The sequence below is a fragment of the Dermatophagoides farinae genome, chromosome 3, assembly GCF_024713945.1.
Source record: "Dermatophagoides farinae isolate YC_2012a chromosome 3, ASM2471394v1, whole genome shotgun sequence".
NCBI classification, from domain to species: Eukaryota; Metazoa; Arthropoda; class Arachnida; order Sarcoptiformes; family Pyroglyphidae; genus Dermatophagoides; species Dermatophagoides farinae.
The window spans coordinates 4,011,150-4,033,959 of NC_134679.1; the positions used below are offsets into that span (position 1 = coordinate 4,011,150).

Sequence of the window (22,810 nt, forward strand, 5' to 3'; positions counted from 1 at the left end):
TTTTCCATTTCCCATATTGGAACCGTATATTTTTCTGCTTGAAAATACACGGATTTTTTTCTGCTTCCTTTGCATTTATGTGTGTGTTGTGAGGTCGAGAGAGAGAAGTTTCTTTTTTCCCTTCCATTGAATATATAAATTAGTTTATACCGAACGTGTTGGTTTGTATAGATACTTTTGATTTGATTTCAATCCCCTTTTACGAATCTTTTTTTCTCAGCCTACATTTGCACATCATCATCACCAATTGTAATCACAATCACACTACCATTTTGGCATTACCCCATCATTATTACTTCCGATTATTTCCCAATTTTGCTTGCTACTTTCATCATCATTATCATCATCATCAGCAGCGTCGAATTAAACCAACTAAAATGCATTGCATTTTTTTTCCTATTTTAATATTATCGATTTTGGTCTCTGGTTTTTTTTGGCTCAAAATTCATTGTTCGGAGATTGTTGCATTGTGCAAAATCGATTAAAACGTGACTGGTTCGTTGTGTTTTAGGATATTTTTTTTTGCAAAGATTTCTGTTATATTTTATATCGATAATAGTGTCTAATTTCCAATGAATTGCCCGCATTAATATGGAATTGTAGTTTCGCTAGACAAAAAGGTAATTTAACTACGCAACGATGTTGACGATGATGATAATGAAATAACCTAAAGCAATAAATATGGTGCATTTTGAAAGAATAAGAAAAAGAACAAAAAAATAGACAAACTATGAATGAATGAATCAATTGTTATTAAAATTTGTATTGATACGAATCAAATGCTTTTGGCCATATTATCGATAGTGATGATATTCATATGTTTGTTTGATCAGACGATATTTTTTTGTGGATAAATTCGATGAATTTCCCTTTAGTGGAATTGAAGCAAATAAATAAAAAACAAATTCATCATTGTTTTGTCACTAGTTTTAATGTTTGACAACATTGCCAGTTCTAATAGTTGGAAAAAAAATTTATTATTTCAATTTTATCATTTACATTTGCCTTGGGTGTGAGTGTGTGTGTGTATGTTTGCATTCTGTTTGTTGATAGGAATATATTCAGATGATAATTTTCATTGAAAAAAAATTGATTATAAAATTTCATATGGAAATGGTTTTTCATTTTTGTACACAGACAGAATGTGGGCGCTCGCATGAATAGAATTGTTATGAATCGTTATTATTATTCCACTAATAAAACAACATAATCATATATTTAGTTTTATTTTTTTCCCTTTTTTTTCTTTGCTTTAAAATAAAATTCCGGATTGACAAATAAATGTTGAGCAAATTTAATTATATTCATCATCATCATCATCATCATCATCATCATTGCTATATAATTGAATTCCAAAATTGTTTAAAATAAAAAGAATTATAATTATGAAATGCTTGATTCAATCAAAAATTTTTTTTTTCGATCAAAGTAGCAAAAAGCAAAATGAAAGTTTTTTTAAGCTGAGTGTGTGTGTGTGTGTGTGTGTGTGAACAAACGAATGTGTGTATTTGCAATCGTTGAAAATCTATATTTTTTTTCATTTAAATTCCTCATCATCATCAATTGGCCTACACGTTCAGCTAAAGAATAATTTTTTTTCCGCGTTTATATTCTATACCAGTGATTCCCAACCGGTGGTTCGCGAACCCCTGGGGGTTCGTGGGATATGCAAAATGATAACTTTGTATGTACTAGAATTTTGTAAAGAAAAAACCCCCGGGGGTACGCGAAGAAAAAAAGGTTGGGAAACACTGTTCTATACGATGCGATATAGTGGAGACAGATTTTGTTGTAAAATTTAAAAGTGAAGTTTATTCTTTTGCAATCTTACCAATTCTTTGAATGATTATGATGATGATGAATGGAAAAGTTTTAGTTTTCTTTTTTCGATAATTTCTTTCAAGCAATTTTTTTCATTCTTTTGTTTTATTGTTAGCGAAAAAAAAATTCTTTATTATAATTTAAATACATATAAAAAAAATTCAGTCCATATGATCTGTCGATTTTTTTTTGGTGTTTTGTTTGGACAATATTTGTTGTTATAGATGTGTATTGTTGTTGTTGTTGTTGTTGTTTATTTCGGTTTGTTTGTTTATAAATTCAGTTCATTAGATTATATTATTATAATGATAATAATGTATAAATATTTAAGAGGATTTTTCGTTATTTTTCATTCACATTGTGTATGTCTTTGTCTCGAACGAATCCATTCATTCACATCCAATTGTATTCTAGGGCTTTATTGAATTAATTCACACAGACACACACAACATAGATACTATGAATGAATTTTTATTTTCTTTAGCTTATGGCTATTTCGAAATATTCGCATGATGTACAAAATTTGAAAAAAAAATTCCAGTTGCTGTTTGCTGGAACTTTGTCATTGAATTTTTTTTTTTTGGTCAGATGTGTGTGTGCGTGTGTGTGTGTGTGTGTGCAAGTTATGGAATCATCCTGGAATAAATAAGTGTTGACAACAACAACATTGATAATGTAACCGCCTACATTTTTTTTTGAAAGAAGCAAACTATTTTTTTTCTTTTTCGATTCTGATTTCCTTTTTTTCATGTGAAATATTTCATCACACAAAAGGTTTTGGATAAAAATATCCTGCTGTTCATAGTTTATATTTTTTCTTTCATTCTATGTTTACCAACTAGATTTAATTTTAGTCGAATGGCCGTTTGTGTTTGCGTGTGTGTGTGTGTGTGTTGTATATCTATGATCCATCCGTATCTTGGTTATTGTTTGGCTGTTGTTGTTGTTGTTGATGTTGTTGCTGATACATTTCGGTTAATGTAATATATGGTAGTTGACTTAAATCTTGATGATGTACATTGATCGTTGTATCATTCGTATTTGTTGATGTTTGTGCATCATTATGATGTTGTTGTTGTTGATGATGATGATGATGATATTCATTAGTATGAGAACCACTAGGTGCAATCGTTGTTGATGAAGCTGTCAGAAAACAACCAACAAAATCATTTCCATCCAAATATGTATGTCCATCTTGTAATTGATTCGTAAATTGTGAATCTGATGATGAAAATATCAATGAATTTGTATTGCTAGCGTTTGGATCGATTACATGATAAGAATCGGTTGCCACCAAATAAGTTGTTGTTGTTTCCGGTTCTAAATGTTGTTGAGTATGATGATGGTGATGATGATTTTTCAATGAATTTTTTAATATTGATTTCAATGGTGTTGATTGTTCGGAAATTGTTGCCGCTGTTGTAATCATTGGTTCAGAATCGGTATAAAATTCGTTGGATGTTTCATGTTGTTGTTTACCATATTTTGAAGGCAATGTTTGAAACTTATTTGCATTAGCAGAAATAATCTTATTCAAATTATGATTTGTATATGGTTGTTGCTGCTCACCGCTTTTACTAACAACAACATTTGAATTCTCTGCTAAATGTAACAATTCTACATCATTATCGCCATCGAAATTATTTTGATGTACATGATGATGATGATGATGAAGATGGTGTTGATGGTTTCGTGTTTCATCTTTTGTGGTTGTTCTTGTTGTCGTTGATATTGTTGATAACTATAAATAGAATGAATGAATGAATGAATGAATGAATGAAAGATTTTTTATTCAAATATCAGAATAATGATAAACTACACAATCCTCAATCACAATCCACTACTCTTCTAAGAAATGTTCTCTAATTAACAATTATAATAGAAAAAAAAGAAAAAATGATGGAAAATAAAGGATTTTGTTTTGTGGGTTGCTTATAATCTTTTCATTCATTTTTTATTTCATCTAGCTGAAATATGGTAATATGAAACAATGTACCTGGTGTTTGGGACTTTTAATTATTTGTTTCTCTCTTTCTCTCGGTTTTATTTGTTTATTTTTCTTTCTTTTTTTTTGGCAATCTGGGTCAAACATTCGGTTCTTTCATATATCTATTTATTATTATTATTATTATCGTAATAACATAATAATAATTTCATGTTTTATTCTGGCCATTGAATTCAATCAAATTGCATTCATTTCATGGTTTTCATAAAATGCACAAATGACTACTATGTTACCAATAAGAATAATAATTCTAATCATAATATTGGGCATACAAAAAAAAATAAAAAATAAAAGTAAAAATATGACCGCTTTTCTTCCACCCATTATTGGCCTATTCTGATTGTTGATTTCATTTGCTTAGGTTTTTATTTTGGGATTTGATTCGAGGGTTTATTCTTTTTTTTTACCTTATCTTTATAGCCAGTTATTCTATGATGATCAACTTTTAATGTTGACCGTGGTAATGTAGATTTTTTAATCATGTTGTATCCACTGTTGATATCATTTTGTTTCACTATGGTCGATTCATTGTTATTATTTACATTTCTATGATGATTTTTATTCAATGATTTTTGATTATTATGACAGTGTTCTATTTGTTGTTGTAGATTTTGGTTAATGGATTTACTTGGTGTACAAATAAACTGACCATTTGTAGTTATGGCCATAGTGGTGGTAGCCATTTCCAGGAATTCATCATCATCATAGTCAACGCCACCATTAATACCATCACCACCGCCACTACTACCACAATTTAAATGTTCTTGTGATGTTTGTAGTAGTTGTTGTTGATTTTGATCAGTGATAGTTATTTGATCTTCTAATGTTGTACCAAATTTTTGTTCTTGTTGTCCTCGTCTTCTTCGTCTTTGTTGCTGTTGTTGTTGTCGTTGGCGGCCATTTTTCATCTGCAGATATACACCAATAACGATAATCAAATTGAGTAAAAATAGTAAGCCACCAATTATGAATGAAATATAAACTAAGGTGCTATATGTTTCGGATACAAATGATGATGATGATGGAATTTGATGTGCCGATACAGCTGATGTTGATTCCTGATATATATCATTATGATGATGATGATGATGATGATGATGATCCATGGGGATGTCATGACCAAAATATGTAATCAAGATCATAACAATTTGTATTATGAAATGAATTGAAAATAAAAGCAAAAAAAAATCCAGATTATTAATTATTGATTAATTGCATCAAAAATGTACAACAAAGCTAAGATGGTTCGAAAATTCTTTTCTATGAATTTGTTCCATCATATATTCCATCATTCCATTGCAAACAATTTCATTGATATTACTTTTAGTATTGATGGTTTTAATAATGGAATGAAAGAAATAAAAAAGATTCTGTAAATGTCAGTTTCATCGACAATAACAAATATTTTTTTACGACAAATATCTAGGCAATCGTTTCAGAATTCTAGATATTTCAATCAAATGTCGTTTGGTCGATGGAAATAAATGAAAACAATAATAATAACTAATGACCCAAAAACGACTACGAACAGAACGAACGAAGACGGAGACGACGAAAACAACAATCGACAAAAAAACAATTGTCGATTAAAGTATTGAATAACAAATAACAATAACATTGGACATTCGACAAGACCAATCGCAGTAAATAGTAAACAGAATATTATGATTCTATCTACATCATTACAGTAATAATAATAATAACAAAAACCTCTTATATTGTAAATTACATACATCTAGCTATTTGTTTTCGTAGTTGTTGAATATATATTTTATGTTATTGGATAATTGAAATTCAAATTCTCTTTTTTTTTGTAGCCAATTATTAGGATTTTTCTATACTTTCATATATATATTACCATTATTGTTGTATGCAGATGCATACATCATTCAATTGATTATTATAAAATTTCAAAAAATAATCTCAATGATGAATATATCAATGATGGAATTTTGGTGTTTTTTCTCATGTTCAGCTATTGATTATGATGATGATGATGATGATATTCATTTGTTCAATCATTTCTGTATATTTTTCACTTTTCCGTCGTCATGTCGCAATTGTCTTTTATACAGTGAATTTATTATAATTTTTTTTTTTAATTTAGTTAATAGCTATTAATCAGTGAAAGAATATGCTTCACTAGTTTCGATTATTCTTCGTCACTATACGAATAGATTTTTCCATAATTTTCTCTCACTCATTCATTCATTCATTTTCCTTTCTATAAATTGTTTAAGATGTTTGTTGTTGTTATCCAGTAATGTAAATATTAATGCAAGAAAATGATGAAAAAGTTGATCACTAAATGCATCTTACGACGAAGACAACAACAACAAGAAAGACAAAAACAACACTCAATGATGATGATCAATTCTAGGAAAACATTTCAGAAACACGTATAATATATACTTGCATAATACAGATGCCAAAATTTTTTTTTCGCATATAATAATGATAATAGCTAAGATGAAGAATAATAAGAACGAAAGGAATATATCAGAAAAAGTAGGAAAAAAAAGAAAGTGAGGTGAAAATGATTCGTTCATTCGTTTAGACAGATTGTATGAGATTCTTTGGCTTATTTTGCATTTAATCAATGTTGCCTCTTTAAACTTTTCTATGCCAACACCATCATGATTCTAACAACAGCTTTTGTAAAAAAAAATCTATTTTTTCTATAGTTTTTTTTTGTTCGGACCATATTTTCTCAATATTTGTTTGTTTGTCGTTGTTTTTCGTTTGTTTGTTTGTTACTATTCCAGAGAAAAAAACTTGAATTACATAGAACTTTGTATGTTAATGAAGATGATGATCATGATCCATGTATTCTGGATTGTTTTTTTTATCACGTTTCACTAACATTAAACATTTTGAACTTGTTTACAAAGATGATCAAGTTCATGTTGATTCTTTTATACAGCCATGTATTCTCACTTGCGTTTTGTATGCGTTTAAGGCAGAAAAAAATGGCCTCTCCTAGTATCTTTTGTTCATTATTTTTGGTTATTTTTCTATTTGTTTTGTTTGATTTCTATTCAATTGTTCTTTTGTTTCTTTTTTGTTGGAGTTTTTCGTTTTTGTATCTCAATAACAGAAAAAAACAAAAAAAAAACTCTGAGAACCATCCCAATAAGAATAGACAGTTGAACAACAACAACAACAACAAAACGGAAACCGAAAAATATTACAAAGTCTCAAAAGACATACACAAACAAACAAACAAACAAACATAGCAAAGAGAATTTTGATCACCAAAAATGCCCTTTGCTATGTCATCATAACAACCGCATGAGAACAATAACAATGGCATTAAATACGCCAGGAAAATTTTTTTGTTTTGTTTTGTTTCTTTCAAAAATAAACTAGAAAAAGTCTTGTTCTTGGAATTTATCCTATCACTCCTTTTTATTCAACTTTTTTTTCAACCACCATAATTCTATTGTAGATCTCTTAGTCTTTCTGATTCTTGACTTTTCATTCTGATTGTTTTTCCTAATTAGATTCTACCCTTTTTTTCCTTTGGTCCGAACTTATTTCTCACTCATCATCATGTATGAAATGAATTTTCTCTGATACGTGTAAAACACACACACACACTTACACCCATCATCCCCATTAGGATTTTACAACAACAACAACAACAAAAAACAACTAGAATTCCTAATGTTCTTATTACTATTTAATAATGCTAATTCTAAAGTTGTTTTTGCTGTTTTGTTTTCCCACTGCATTTTTATTCATTTCATCCATTTTATTTTGATGATGAAGATGATGTTCATGTTAAATGATGATTTCACACGGTTACTCTTATGTCGGTTCCCGGTTTTTTTGTTGTTGTTGTCTTGTTCATACTTGGTTACTCGTTAGTTAGTATAGTTCATTTGTTGTACTTTCACCCACTTTTTTTTCATTTTCTTGTAGTATTTTTCAGATGTGAAATTATATTATTCCACTGACAACTGAATGTGAATACATGAACAAACTCAAAACTATTGTCATCGTCGTCATCATCATCACTATACCGATGTTTCCAATATTTATACATAATTTTGTTATTCATTTGTAATTCAAAATTAGATCTGACAACTTGAAAAAAATGAACAGGATGCAAACAAATTGACAGAATTGTGATTAAATAGGATTCTTTGTGACTTTCATTCAAAAACAAAACAAAACAAAAAATGAAAACTTACCAAATGTGATTGTGAATTATTGCTTTTTGAATCAGAATTTTTTCGAATCATATTGTTGGCTAAATTATTATCATCATCAATTTCAATGTTATTATTTTGATTCGATGGATATGTTTTCGAACCAGATTGTTCCACTAGTTCCGGTATGAGAATTTTATTTTTATTCGATTCAATCTGTCGTCGTGCATATTGTTGCTGTGATGTAGACATTTGTGGACGAATTCCTGTCAATAATACGGCTGAAGATGATGATGATGATGAACCATCATTAATGATTACATTGGTCATTGTATCATAAATACGACCATATAGCATTTGTTGTTGTTGTTCATATAAACTTGTCATATTTCGTCGTAAATGTTTCTGTTGCCATTGTTTTGATTCGGGTATTTTTATCGGTAGTTCTTTAACATTACCATCATATGTATCTATATTTTCATGATCAGGCAATAAATGATGTTTTAGATAAAAATATTGATCTTGATCTAGTTCAAAACCACCGGGCAAATCATTATCATTATCATTATTGATAACATTATCTATTGATTTTTCCATCATTGAATCGATTGATCCATAAAGAGGCATTATTGATGAATCTTTAAGCTCGATTGGTACATGTAATCGTGGTATTAACGATAACCAAATCGACAATCGATGACTATGATAATGATCACGCGATTCGATTGATGATTGTCCTTTATTTATGCATCGGTATGTGTGTGTGTGTGTGCGTAAGTATGTGAAAAGAAAAAGAATTTCAGATAATGGAATTAGAATTTCAATATTGAATTTGAAAATTTTATCGATAAAAGAAAAAAAACGATAAAATAAATGATAAAAAAAACGATGAATATAAATAAAAATGAATGCATAAATAATATTGAAGCATAAAAATTCATGAATTTGTTAATGAATTTTTATTTTCATTTATCCTTTGGACCAATAGCATTGTGTGGGTGTGTATTTAGTATTCGTCACTAAATAATCAAAAACTAGGATCACAATTTATTCATTCATTCATTCATTTATTCATCATATTTGTTTGATCTATCTCTCTCTCTCTCACTGTGTGTGTGTGTATTGTAAATGTAGATGTTGATGCCGAAAAACAAATATTTGTCTTAACAAATATTTTTTTCGTCTTTCTTGATACTGTATATCAAATACAAAATAGTTATATATTCTCTCTTTCTTTATTTCTATTTATATAAATATAACCGGAATTGAATGAATGAATTCAATTTATTCATTTTATAAATCGACAAGAATATTCTTTTTTTCTATCCATCAATCTGATCTATCTATATGATGGATACTTGCTTTATAACAACTTTCTATGTATTCAAATTGTACAAGCATTTGGTAGATGCACAAGTGGACAATTCGAATTCAAACTTTTTTGTGTGGTCATCCTATTTTTTTTTTGTTTTGTTTTGTTTGAGGCGTGTATGTATTTTTATTTGTATACAAAAGTTTTCAATTTATATTTATCACTATCACATAGTAACTAGTATAATCCTATCGGTGATTTATGCTTTGAATCATTTCTTTTATGTATTCAGACCGTATTATCTCTACGTCTTTATCGACGTATGACAAACAGATTTCCAATTCTAATAACAGAAAAAAAATTAATTCACATTCAAATATAGATGTATTGAAATTGAAATCAACTTTAAAACTTTAAAAAAAAGACCTTATCAAGTTGACGAATCATATCTAGGTGTCATTCACATCACACATTTTTTCATTTCATTCAATTATTTTGGTTTTCATCAACATCATCATCATCATCATGAAGAATTGTCTGAAAGTAAAGGAGAAAAATATCGTTAAGAATACTGATTGTGACTACAATGAATGAAGATGATAGTAGAAAGAGGTGGTGGTCTGATTTTGTTCATTAATTTTCTCGTTCTCCTGTTGTGTTATAACTTTCATTCATTTATTCAATTCATTCATTCATTGATTCTTTTCGATTTGATGTTATTTTCATAACATTCGACATTTTCGGCATCTTTTTTTTTCTTTTGTGGGAATAACATTATTATTATTATTATTAGCAGCAGTGATGTAAAATAAAGTAAAGAAAATTGAAAACGAGCGAGAATTGTTGTTGATTTCATTTTCAAAATGATTCCTTACATTTTGTGTTGTATAGCTTCAATTTTCTATTCTTTTTTTTTGCTTTCGTTTCGTTTGATCTGATCATATTCTATTGTATTGTATTCGACAAATGATGAAAAGTTTTCTTATTTTCGCTTTTCTTTTCTTTTTGTTTTGTTTTGTTTTTTTTTTTTTTTGATTTATAAATTCGTAAAAGCAAATCAAATCTAAATAGAGAGCTAACTATGTGTTTATGGTGTGGTATAACATTGGGGGGGGGATCAATACGAATGATTCTTGAAATCAAACAAATACACACAACAAACACTAATGACTAATGAAGCAACTAAAATTGTATAGTTCGTAGTCGAATATTTGGAGTTTTTGTTTCGTTTTATTTCTTTTTTTTTCTCTCTCTTTCTCTCTATCTAATGTTAACTTGTTTTATCGTCTTCATTGTTGTTGTTTTTGCCGAATTTTATTTAAAAATTTCAAATTTTCATTCATCGATAGACACACACACACACTTGAAACATTTTCGATCCTGTTTTAGTAGCGGAGATACTGGTTCGAATTTTTTTTTTAAATTTCTAGTTGTTTGAAACATCTTCGTCTCTTGTCATGGATTTCATTGAAATTGATTGGATCGACAAGCTCACACACACACACAAAATTCGATTGATTGAATTCAACCAAAAAAAAAATAATATGACCAGAGAATCATCAGAGAATATAGAAAACTTTTTCAACGATTCTCACGAAACTTTTTTTTTGTTTGTGAATCAATATTATTTATTTGAATACTTCAACGATGATAGAAAAAACGAAAATTCCTTAAGTGTGAAATTTTCATTTTTTTTCTTCGGTTCCAAAAATTCTAGATTTCATATCATCATAGTATTACTTTATCATTCTTCCATATTCTAAGATTCATCTTTTCAACAATGATGATGATAAAATTTTTTTCTCTTTTTTTCGCCTTCATAAAAGCCAGAATAAATGAAATTTCCCGCGATAACACAAAAAACGGCTTTATCATGGGGCAAAGTTTTTTTTTATTTTGTGTCGAATTAAGCCTAGCGAGTAAAAGTAAGATATTCTCGTAGTTTTTTTTCCTTTTTTTTGGTTGTAGTTGAAATTTATCCAGTCAACAATAATAATAATAACAACAACAACAAAATGGAAAAATTCGAGAGAGAGAGAGAGAGAGAGAGAGAGAAAAAAAAACAGAACGAAACGAAGACAACAATTTACTATTCCGGTCCAGAATAGCGTTTGCTTCTTATTTTATTTTATTTTATTTTATTTTATTCTATTTTATTTTTCTGCTTTTTTTTGTTGTCATCATCGTGTTTGTTGTCGTCGTCGCCGTTTTTTTTTTTTTTTTTGATCAGCAAGCAAATCTGCTTCAAACATTTGGTCGTTTGGATCGTTTTCTTTTTTTTTCATTTCTTATTCATCGTTATACGATATATCTGAATACATATGAATGAATGACAAGAACCGAAGCCAAACCCAAAGTCAAAGCTCTATTCGAAGCAATTTTTTCTCCTCAAGTTTTTTTTCAATTCTATGTCATTACTTTTTTCTCTTCTCTTCTTCCCCCCTTATTCGTAGTACACCCCGTAGGTTTTCATGCATCAAATCCAATAGTAATGTGAGAGGAAGAAAAAAAAATGTTAACTTTTTTTTTGCTTCTTATTCCCTCTGATTCCATACAGAATCAGTGTTTTTTTTCACTTGAACTAGATCACATTCACGTCAGTAGAATTGTGTGTGTATGTGTATTCGTGTTGTTGGATGCAAGTGCAAAAAAAACAGTAATATCGGTAGAAATTGAGCAATAAAAAATTTTTTCCCTTCAAAAAAAAAAAAATAGAATGAGGCGAAAAAGAAAAAACAAATCTGTATCGACAACTTATTTTTGTTGATTTCAATTTTTTTTTTGTTTGTTTGTTTCATTGAAAATCGAGAATTTGCCTTTTTTTGCTGCAACAAATGCACATGTTCAATGTGATTGTTGTTTTGATAAACACACACGCACACACACACACAGCCGTTAATAAAAAAAATTGAGCAATTTTTTCACTTTTTCTATAATGTAAAGATTATTGAAAACGAAGCGAAATAACAGCAAAAAAACAACAACAACAACACCTGATCTGAAATCTTTTTTTTTCATTTATTATGAATTGATTTATTGTCAATCCGTTTCGATTTCGGTTGGCTGCATTTGATGGTTTTTTTATCCATAGTAGAAACGATTTTCATGCTTAAAGAATTAAATGGAATTACAAATCCCGATTTTATTCTGGTTGCTGTTGTTGTTGTTGTTCTGAAAGTTCAAACTATATTTTTTTCTTGTCAAAATTCTGATGCATTTATTGACAATTTTATTTGATTATATTATTATATATATTTCCATCACTATTGAATTGATAACTAAAGTGAGAAAGGACAAAAAAATATATATTTTTCCCACTCAATTTACTTGTACAAATTGAACACAAAGTACAAAAGAAAAAAATTCTTTTGAAACCAATTTTTTTCATTTTTTTTTTCTGAAAAGTTGATGGCAAAGATTTCACAATATCCAATTCAATTCAATTTCAATTATTTATATTGTTGTTGAAAAAAAAATTTCATATCAATGATATGATAATGATAGCCGGCTTTTACTTACACACACACACATACACATGTGTCAATCATATTACGGAATTATTTTCACTGGTTCTGAAAATTCCAAATTGGTGTGTGTATTTTTGCGTGTTTCTGACTACAACAAGCAATAGTTTCGTTTCGTTTTTATTCTCGATTTAACTGTGCGTTATGAAAAAAAATAAATAATTTTATTCCTTGTTATCTTTTCACAAACATTCATATTTGTACTAGCGTATTTATTCTTGGTTTTTTATCGTGTTTTTTTTTTTTTTTTTTTTTTTTGGTTCCGATTGATTGCAAAAAAAACGCACGAATTCTGAATCATTTTTTTTTCTCAACAATTTTTCTTGTTTTTTTTTCATTGATATAGCAGTACCCTAGAAATGACATATTCGTATTGCTATCAAAAATCAAAACATTGAGAGAATATAGTTTTATATATTCTCTCAATCAAATCAAATCAATCACCATTCATTGATAATGATAATTCAAATAAAATGTGAGAAATATTCTTACAATATATTTATTTGAAGATTTATCTGTGATTTTTTTTTTCATTTCTCTGCTTCATTGTTTGAACTTTTTATCAAAAATCACATATACACACAATAAATGTGTTTATGAAAAAAAATGAAAATAAAAAAAAACCTATTTCTATTGTGAGAAATTTTATTTTGGTGTAATCTAATGGCCCATGAAAGATTATTCTAGCCTAGCCATTATTAACGTTTGTGTGTGTGTGTGTGTGTGTTTGAAAATTCTATTTTGCTCACCAAATTGTAAATATCTTCTTTTGGTCGTATCATATTGTGGCCATTGTTGTTGATGTTGGTTGTTGTTGTTGTTGTTATTGTTGGATAATTTTGTTTTCAATTGCCATGGCCATGATGTATGTATTGTTTGATAACCATAGAATAAAATCCATTGATCATGAGTTTTTGTTATTCTTTTTTCATTTGATTGTAACGTTGATGAAGACAAGAAATATTGTTGCTGTTGTTGTTGTTGATGTTGATGATGATGATGAGAATGATGTGGACGATGATGACGTGGATGATTTGACAATGATGATCGAATCTGTGAATCATTGTTATTTTCGTTATTATTGTTATTATCATCATCATCATCATCATCATTTGGATTCCTAATGAGAACGACAAAGATAAATCATTAATTGTTAATTATTTTTTTTTATTTGTTGTTAGAATTGAATCGAATCGATTTTTTTTTTGATTAATTTTGTATGAACGCGGTTATTTTTCTTTTTCATTATTTCATGTCTCGAATGATCAATAAATTTTTAATTAATTTTAAAATTTCACCATACATACATACATACATGCATGCATACAGAGAAAAAATAGAAAACACTGAATATCAAATCAATCATTCGAAAAAATGCAATGAATAAAAAACCAACATTACAGTGGCGCGCATTTTTCTGGCATTTATGGTGGAAAGTCAAAACCAAGATAATTTAGTATATGTATGTGAATTATTTTCTAAACAAAACAAAAAAAAATTTGCAAAAGGCTTTTTTTTAGCTTTCACAGAACTTTTCTTTTAATTGTTTGGCTCATATATATATACAATTTATAGACATAAATGACAAACACATTTTTTTACAATAAAAATGTTTTCCTCTTTGTTTTGTTTTGTTTTTTCAAATAACCATGTAATTATGTGCAAACTAAAGGGGGAAAAAAATTTTTCCATATAACAATAGGAATTTGAATTTGATCCAGAATTCTGTCTGAAATTTTGAATGAAAAGATGAAATTTTTTTTTTCAAAAACATAGGTCATTTATTTATTTTTCTCTGTCATCCATGATGGTCGAACGAATTGCTTGTTTGCTTTCAACATAAAAATTAACAAGAACTGATCAAATAATTGTTAACAAAATGCTATTGTAGAATGTGATGATTATTTTTTAGCACTTTATTTTCTGTATATACATGTTTATTGTGTTTTAAAAAGTTTTCATCACTTTTTTTTCTAATGCTCTAATTGATCATTACTCTATTATTATTTTCTATGTAATTTAGAATTTTTAACTCACCCACGTATAGCAAAATTAATCCACGAGGATATGAATCGTTGACATAATTCTAATTCATTTATAGTTTTATTCGATGATGATGTACTTGATGATGATGATGATGATGATGATGGATACCAATTAGATGATATGTCCAATATTGGATAACGAAATTTATTTTTCATTTTTGCCATATGTTGATGATAATAATGATGATGGTTATGATTATGGAAAAAATAATTATCACCATGATAATAAAGTATGAATGGAACACCAAATATAAAGGCAATATCATCACCATAGGCTGCACCAATACGTTCATGATAACTTTGTTTAGAAAAATGATCATTTTGATATTGAAAAACATAAAAATAGGTGTTTGGTGTGTCTGTAGTAAATGATGAACTACCACCAGGTGTTACCGATGCTGTTGGTGAATTTGTTGTTGTAGTTGTCGTTGATAATGACGATTGGGCATAATGATGATCCAATGATTCAATCAATGGTGCAACGACCAATGCATCGGCATATAATTCCATCAATGAATCCATTAAATTTAATGGATGTTCAATTGATGATTTTGTCCAATCCGTATATTCATTGATTAATGTATAAAAAATGGCCTATAAATGAAATGTTTTATTAAATCAAATTTTTGATCCTAGATTTTTTTCTTTGTTATACACACACACACACATACCTGCTGATGATAATCATAAAGGTTACGTACTAATGTTCGTAATAATCGATCACGACGTGCCACTGAAATTCCATTACGTTCTTCATGTGAGCTAAATATGGCTGTTGGTGATTCTACTCGGGTTACACCGACCATTAAATCTGGTATGGATGTTGTCCAATAAAACCACGATGATGATGATGATGTTGATGACTGTTGTGGTTGTTGTTGTTGTTGTTGTTGTTGTTGTTGTGGTTGTTGGAATGCTGCTGTTACTGGTAATGAGGATGCAGACATTTTATTTGAAATGTTAATGATATGATGATTTCTAGAATTCGATGATGATGATGATGATGATCGAGCACCATTATTAGAATGAATTCTGTGTAAATGTGCTGATAAAGTTGACCAAGATGGAATTGCTGTTTCTGATTGATTCTGTTGTTGTTGTTGTTGTTGATAATTTTGTCTTAGCCATATTGATTGACGCATTTGATACATAAGAATTCTTGGCTCTTGTGGTACAACAATACCATCAATAATTGGACCAAATCCAGTCAAATGATCAGGCACTTGATAATTGACCGATTGTAATTGATCAATCGTTCGTGTTCGAAGACAATCAATGATTAGTGAAGTTTTCTATGAAATTTAATTAATAATTTAAAATTAAATTTTTCTTACGCAATCGGATATTGAAAATATATGAATATACCTTGATTGGACAATTTAATTGATTTCCAATTTGTTCTGCATATACATTAGCATCACGAGCTATGGCCCATGGCGATAATGCTGAACCACTCATAAGAATTACACGATTGAATAGACCTTTAGCCATTGGTGATAACATTAATAGATGTGCACATGCAGCCCCATAACCATGGCCAACAATCGTTATGTTATTGGATGCACCACCAAAGTGTTCAATATTTTCCTGTATCCAATGTAATGCTGCTACTTGATCCATTAAGCCATAATTTCCACGCATAGTTCCATCGATGTTTGCCGGCAAAAATCCTTGAAATGAACAAAACCAAAAAAAAATATGGCAAACAAACCAAGAAATGAAAGGCAAATTAAATGGACGATCATTGAAAATTACAACAAGAGAATAACCAGCAAAGCAAAGAACACAAAAAAAAATTTAATTCAATAACAAAACACAACTGATCATATATATTACAAAGAATCAGAATCATCATAGTTTTGTTTTGTAAAAAAAAGTGATAACTTGAAATAAATTATTCTCGAATCGGCAATTTTTTTTCTTTCTATATTTTCTAACAAGAGAAATTTTGACGACAACGATTGAAATGCATTCATTCGAGTAAAAGTTCTCCCACATTTTTGTTGATGTCATACACACAAACACTAGATATATATCGCATTGGGACTACATATCACTGTGGCCAACATTTTTATCTCAGTGATGGACGCAATAATTTTTATTTTTTTTTCTAAGTTTCTATAGATTCAAGTGTTTGTTTGTATTCGTTTTTTCCCTATTTTTCAGTCCTATACTTCAATGTGACAATGAATCCTATGGGTAAAATACACATTATTTACACAGTATATATGCCATATTATGATAAGTCAGAATGTGTCCATGTGCGGTTTTTATGCTGGACTCTCTAGATGTTATTGTTATATGATGGTGAATGGTTTTTTTTAATGCGTTCTAAACTAAAATCGATTTCAACCAACCAAAAAAAACATTGTGATCATAGATTATTAGTATGACATAATATTGTTTCTGAGCCGGCTACATTGTTTTTGTTTGTCATATATGTTCATGACATTTGACATATGGCTGCAACTAATCGGATATAGTTTAAGTGGGAGAAAAGAACAAATTTTGTTTTGTTTTTTTTTTTTCGCTATCACCTGCTTGTTTTTACTTACTATCGTTCATTCACACGCTTTTACCATTTGAAAAAAAAATTTCTTATCACATAAATAAACCACCACACATTAAATAATTTTTAAGGGGAAAATTCATCATAACAACTAAATGGGAAAATGCCACCATATTCTTTCATAAGAATAAATTCTAGCCATTCATACAAAACATGAAACATTTTAAGAACAATGTCATTATTTCATGGATTCTGGTATTTCCGCTGAAAGATTTATGTCCATCATCATTTTCCATCACACAAACTCTTTTATGTTCTCGTTCTTATATGGGATAAAATCAAACGGCGAAATGATTGCCTGTTTTATAGCTTCAGATCGTTTATTATTTGACCACAGCGATCAATGGTTTTTCTTTTCTTTTTTTTTGTTTTGATTTTTATGACTTTTTTCTTTTTTTTTTTGTTACAAATTTGATTGAAAATCGATAAATAAAATTGTGCAAGAAAAATATCAACATACCTAAAATTCCAAGACGAAAATTTAATGTAACAACAACCGTTTGTCCATAGCTAGCCAATATTGATCCATCATATAATGATCCAGGATTCCATTCATATGATTCACCAGTTAGAAATACAATTACAGGAAATTTTTTTGATGACGATGATGATGATGATGTTTGCCGACGTTGTTTTCGTATTTGACCATTATCATAATCATTATCAGGATGTATAGATTCACGATTGTTTAGATGTATATTATTATTTACATCATCTTCATCAGTAAACCTAGTTGAATCTAGATTCTCTTCGGTTATTTTAACTCCATCATCATCAACATCATCATCATCATCATTCATATCATCATTATCACCGTCATTGGATTCATTATCATCGTCATCAACATCATCATCATTTTCATTCAAAATTGTTTCCGTATCTGGATCATCATCGTTGTTGTTGTTCCCGAACGACAATGACGAATCGGCCTGATGTTCAAGCTTCTTATTTTTTTGGTGTTGCTGGTGATAATGATAGTAATGATGATAGTTATCGTTGTCTTGGCCGTCATCATTGTCATTAACTATGGAGAAAAAAAGAGTGAGAGTGAGAAAAAAAAACGAAAATAGAATAGAAAATTATAAGTTTTAAATTAAATTAAATTTCTACTTATTTCCAGCTTATTTTGTCCTTTTTTTTCTCACTTCACTTCAATGATAGAAAAAAAAGAATTTTCAAACTGTAAATGTTGATTGTGAAAAAAAATATATAAAAAAATAGAAACTTTCAATGATAAATGGATTCTAAATTATTGTTATTGTCAGCAGTCGCTCTCGTTAACGATGACGATGATGATGACGATGATAATGATGATGATAATCAATGGTGTATCGATAATAGCCAAATTTCTACAAACTCCAATTCAATAAAGCAAAGTATAATAATAACCTAGCATTATTGACAAAACTTGAAACAAAAAAAATAATCATAAAATAAGGAATACGCTACAAAAGTATATATATGGTAAATCCACATAGAGGTTGGTTTATGAAGAATGAATTTTTGAATTTGTCACTTCATTTTTAATGATAGCTATTGAGAGCTAGAGAGAATAAAGCTTGTGAGAATGAGTGAAAAAAAAATTTGTCAATTTTTTTCAAATCGCAATTCATTTGAATTAATAAGAATTATTATTGTCAAAAACAATTTTGCCGATCATCATAATCACTTTTTTCTGTTCATATATGTTGTATATATTTAGTCAACCATATATGGATTTAACAATGATATAATAATGATTTATTATTGGTAGCGGTTGTATAATGTAATGATATATACCACTGTAATGTTATTGAACAAATTTTTTTCACATGACATTACAAAAACAACTATGAACTCAAACCAATTCTATAACAGATTCAAGTATTTTTTTTATTTGGGAAGAAAAATGCTAGATCAAAGATCAATCAAAGATCGATTATTGAATTTTATCATAACCATTAAATGTGTGGTCGAATAATTCGAATAATCAACAAGAATCAGATAAACATGTTTAGTTTTGTGTATGTGTGTGTGTGTATATGAAAGGAACATGACATTCGTTGATGTTATACGTTTCAATATGAAAACATACAGACAAAATATACTTATTTTTCACATAGTGAAAATTGAAAATGAAATAGAAAAAAAATACATGAATGTATGAATAAACGATGATCACACACACACACACACATGGACTAAGTGGTCTTGATGATGTTGATAACGATTCCTATTGATTCTGATCCTAAGTCATCATCTTCATCAACATAGAAAGAAAGAATAGAATTCAATCGATGAGAGAAAGAGAAAAAGGGAGACATCTCACTTTCAATTAAATGGAATACAAACACACACACACACATTTAGGAAGAAAATCGACCCAAACACAGAATTTGTATTTAGAAAAAAAAATATTCCATACAGTAAATCAATTCGCAATTGGATATATATGGATCTCAAACAACAATAAGTTTTATCCATCATCATTCACGAAGAATCATAAGAAGAAAATTTCTTTTTTTTCTTTTTATTCTGGTTTTCGGATCTTCGGGCCTTTTTTTTCGTTAACCAATAGGACTCAATGTCATTCTGTCGTTGATGATCATGCCAAACGCACACAAACATAAGCGCCAACCATTGAAATACACTATAATCCTCATTTGTTTTAATAATTGCACAATAGAAAAAAAAGTGAAAACATTTACTATTATCATAAGCAACAGTCTTGAGCGAATAGAAAGAAAGAAATAAAAAAAAAATTGTCGATCCAAAAAAAAAACCATCCATTGCCTTTCGGGAAAAGATCATCACCATTATATCAGACCAATGTGCTAAATGTTTGAATCGATTTTGTCATTCATTTTTCAATTCTGGCCAGTATATTCATATTATGGATCGAAATGTTGCATGCAACCAAGTTTCAAGCCATAATGTAATGTTTTTTCTACTTTACAAAATTATTCGCTTACTGGTTGCTGTTACTATCAGTAATAGAATATAACATAGCTAAGTTGTATTCTCATTTGACATCATTTTTGGCGGCCTACCGTATGTTGTCCTAATAATCTGACATTTTTTTCTTGACATTTTTTTTCTGAAGATTTTTTTTTTTTTTGATGTCAATTTTTTCTGTTTTACTAACTAGATAGTAAACTAGAAACGAGAGAAAAAAATTATCAGAATTGTAAATATGAAACGAGGTAACAAAGCGTGAAATACAACCAGAAAAAAAACAGAAAAGAAATACGTGATAATAACATAACTGTATGCGACCTTTGCGTGCAAGGAAGATTCTTTTATGCAAAAAAAACGGATCAATTCTTGTGTATACACATTGTGTATTCAAATTGAAGTTATTTTCATGATTATAATGATTATATTTTCGAACCTAATCGTATGATTTTCTCTCTCTCTCTCTCTCTCTCTCTCTCTCTCTCTCTCTATTTCGTAGAAGAAAAAAAAATTTCATATCCAAATAAAGCCGATAAGAATAAATCTGGAGCCAAAAAAAAACGTTACAAACTTTACGAGTCCTGATTAATCAATTAATTGGAGTGACGCTAAAAAGACGTGAAGCAAGAAAAAAAAGCCGAAAACCATTTTTTCATTAATTTTCAGCTCCTTTTTTTCCATAACAAACACATGATAATCATCATCATCAAAAAATATATATAATAGGCTTGTTGTGGTTGGGGCATATTAGTTATTTTCTGTTCTCTACTTGAACAAATATCGTTTATGATTATCATAATAATGATGATGATGATGATCGAAGATCAAAAAAATTGATTCAATGATTCCATTAGTTTAGATATATCGGTATTATTATACTGTGAATATTCACTAATATTTTTTGTTGCCAATGTCGGGCGTTTGTTACTCTTGTTTTCTGAATGATTAATTATTTTTTTCTTTGTCACTAAATTTGTAAATTATTTTCTTTTTTGATAACATAAAGTATTTCCGGACGAATAGTGAATCAACAAAATTCTCTCTCAAAATAAAAAAAAAAGATAAATGACTTATTAATTTACCTTGACGTTGATTACCATCATCGGCAACAATAATTGAATCAGTTTTTTTCACTGAAGATTTTTTTATTTCTGGCCATTCAGATCCTAGATCCGGTGTATAAATATTAAGATAAAGACAATCTTCACTTTGATTCAACATTCTTGGAACGATTCGCCTTAACCATTCGAATCGTGCTAATGGCATTAATTTCAACGCTTCAGTTGATGTTGTTTGATTTAGTACTAGATCAGCATATGGTATTCGTTGTGGACAAAGTGGTTGTAACTCTGTTGCTAAACGAATACCACGCCAATGTGCAGGTGTTACGGGCGGCATAAAACGTAAGGCACCGGTTGGTGGCGATGCATATGGTATGCCTAGATAAGCTTTTACTGGTTGTAATCGTATTGGATGATGATGATGATGATGATGATTTTTTGTTGTTTTTGTTGAATTGCTAAACATTTTATCCATTCGTACAAGTAATCCTTGTAATAGACCATATTTAATTTTCACAACTGTTGATGATAATTTTCGTTCAAAATCATAATAATCATCATCATCATTATCATCATTGTAATTATTAAATCTTGATTGTGATGTATGGCCATATTGTAATCCATCATTATAGAATGATGTTTGTTTTGATGATGTTGATTTATCCGAATCAGACAATATAAATGCATTGGCAAATAATATTGGTGATATCGATGAAGAAGGCATCGTTGTGGTTAATAAGGCACAAAAAATAAGAAAATTCAAAATAAAAACAATAATGACAATTGAAAATTTTCGATTATATCGATTATTATGATGTTGAAATTTTAATAATTTAATCAATTTCGATTCTAGAAGGCACAAAAACATTAATTTTTTCACACACATTAAACTGTAAAAACATAAAGTAATAATGTATTGTAGAAAATTGAAAAATTTTCCACTTTTATTAATTGTCGTTGTTGATTTGTTTGTTGGTTTGCAGTTGTTGTTGTTGTTGTTGTTGTACATGCTGATTATCATATTCATAAATCATGGTCGTAATTATGAATATTATCAATGACCACGAAATAACTTGTTCATTTATTAATGAAATGTTTGACAACATTTTATATTCTTAATATATTTTTTTGTTAATCATAATCGGAAACTAGATAATTGGTCATCATCATCATAATCATCAAAATGAGAAATTAAACTTTTTTGTTTCATCTTTATTTGATTTCCTGGATTATTCACAAACACAAGAAACGGAAAACAAAAACTTTTATCGATTGTCAATCATTCAAATTGTGAATATGGATGAAAACAAAACAAAAAAAAAACATCACAACACATAAACTTCATTTGAATCAATGAAACATTAAAGATAGAAGGAAAAAAAAGA

At 28.8% G+C, this 22,810-nt stretch overlaps 1 protein-coding gene across 3 annotated transcripts; it reads right to left on the reverse strand.

Moving 5' to 3' along the window:
* Positions 1–2,009: 2,009 nt before the first annotated feature.
* On the reverse strand, positions 2,010–22,573 carry LOC124494794 (uncharacterized). 3 transcript variants are annotated; one of them, XM_075729018.1, is made up of 10 exons: positions 21,447–22,573; positions 17,891–18,454; positions 16,227–16,531; positions 15,533–16,153; positions 14,854–15,455; positions 13,566–13,936; positions 8,023–8,717; positions 4,476–4,884; positions 4,234–4,418; positions 2,010–3,562 (listed from the first exon to the last, which is right to left on the reverse strand). In XM_075729018.1, exons 1-10 carry the CDS (start codon positions 22,450–22,452, stop codon positions 2,723–2,725), a joined length of 5,598 nt encoding a protein of 1,865 aa, XP_075585133.1. In that variant the 5' UTR covers positions 22,453–22,573; the 3' UTR covers positions 2,010–2,722. The 3 variants fall into 3 exon arrangements, with proteins under 3 accessions (XP_075585133.1, XP_075585132.1, XP_075585134.1); XM_075729017.1 differs by having other exon boundaries at positions 4,234–4,884; XM_075729019.1 differs by lacking the exon at positions 4,234–4,418 and having other exon boundaries at positions 3,378–3,562.
* Between the last annotated feature and the right edge of the window lie 237 nt (positions 22,574–22,810).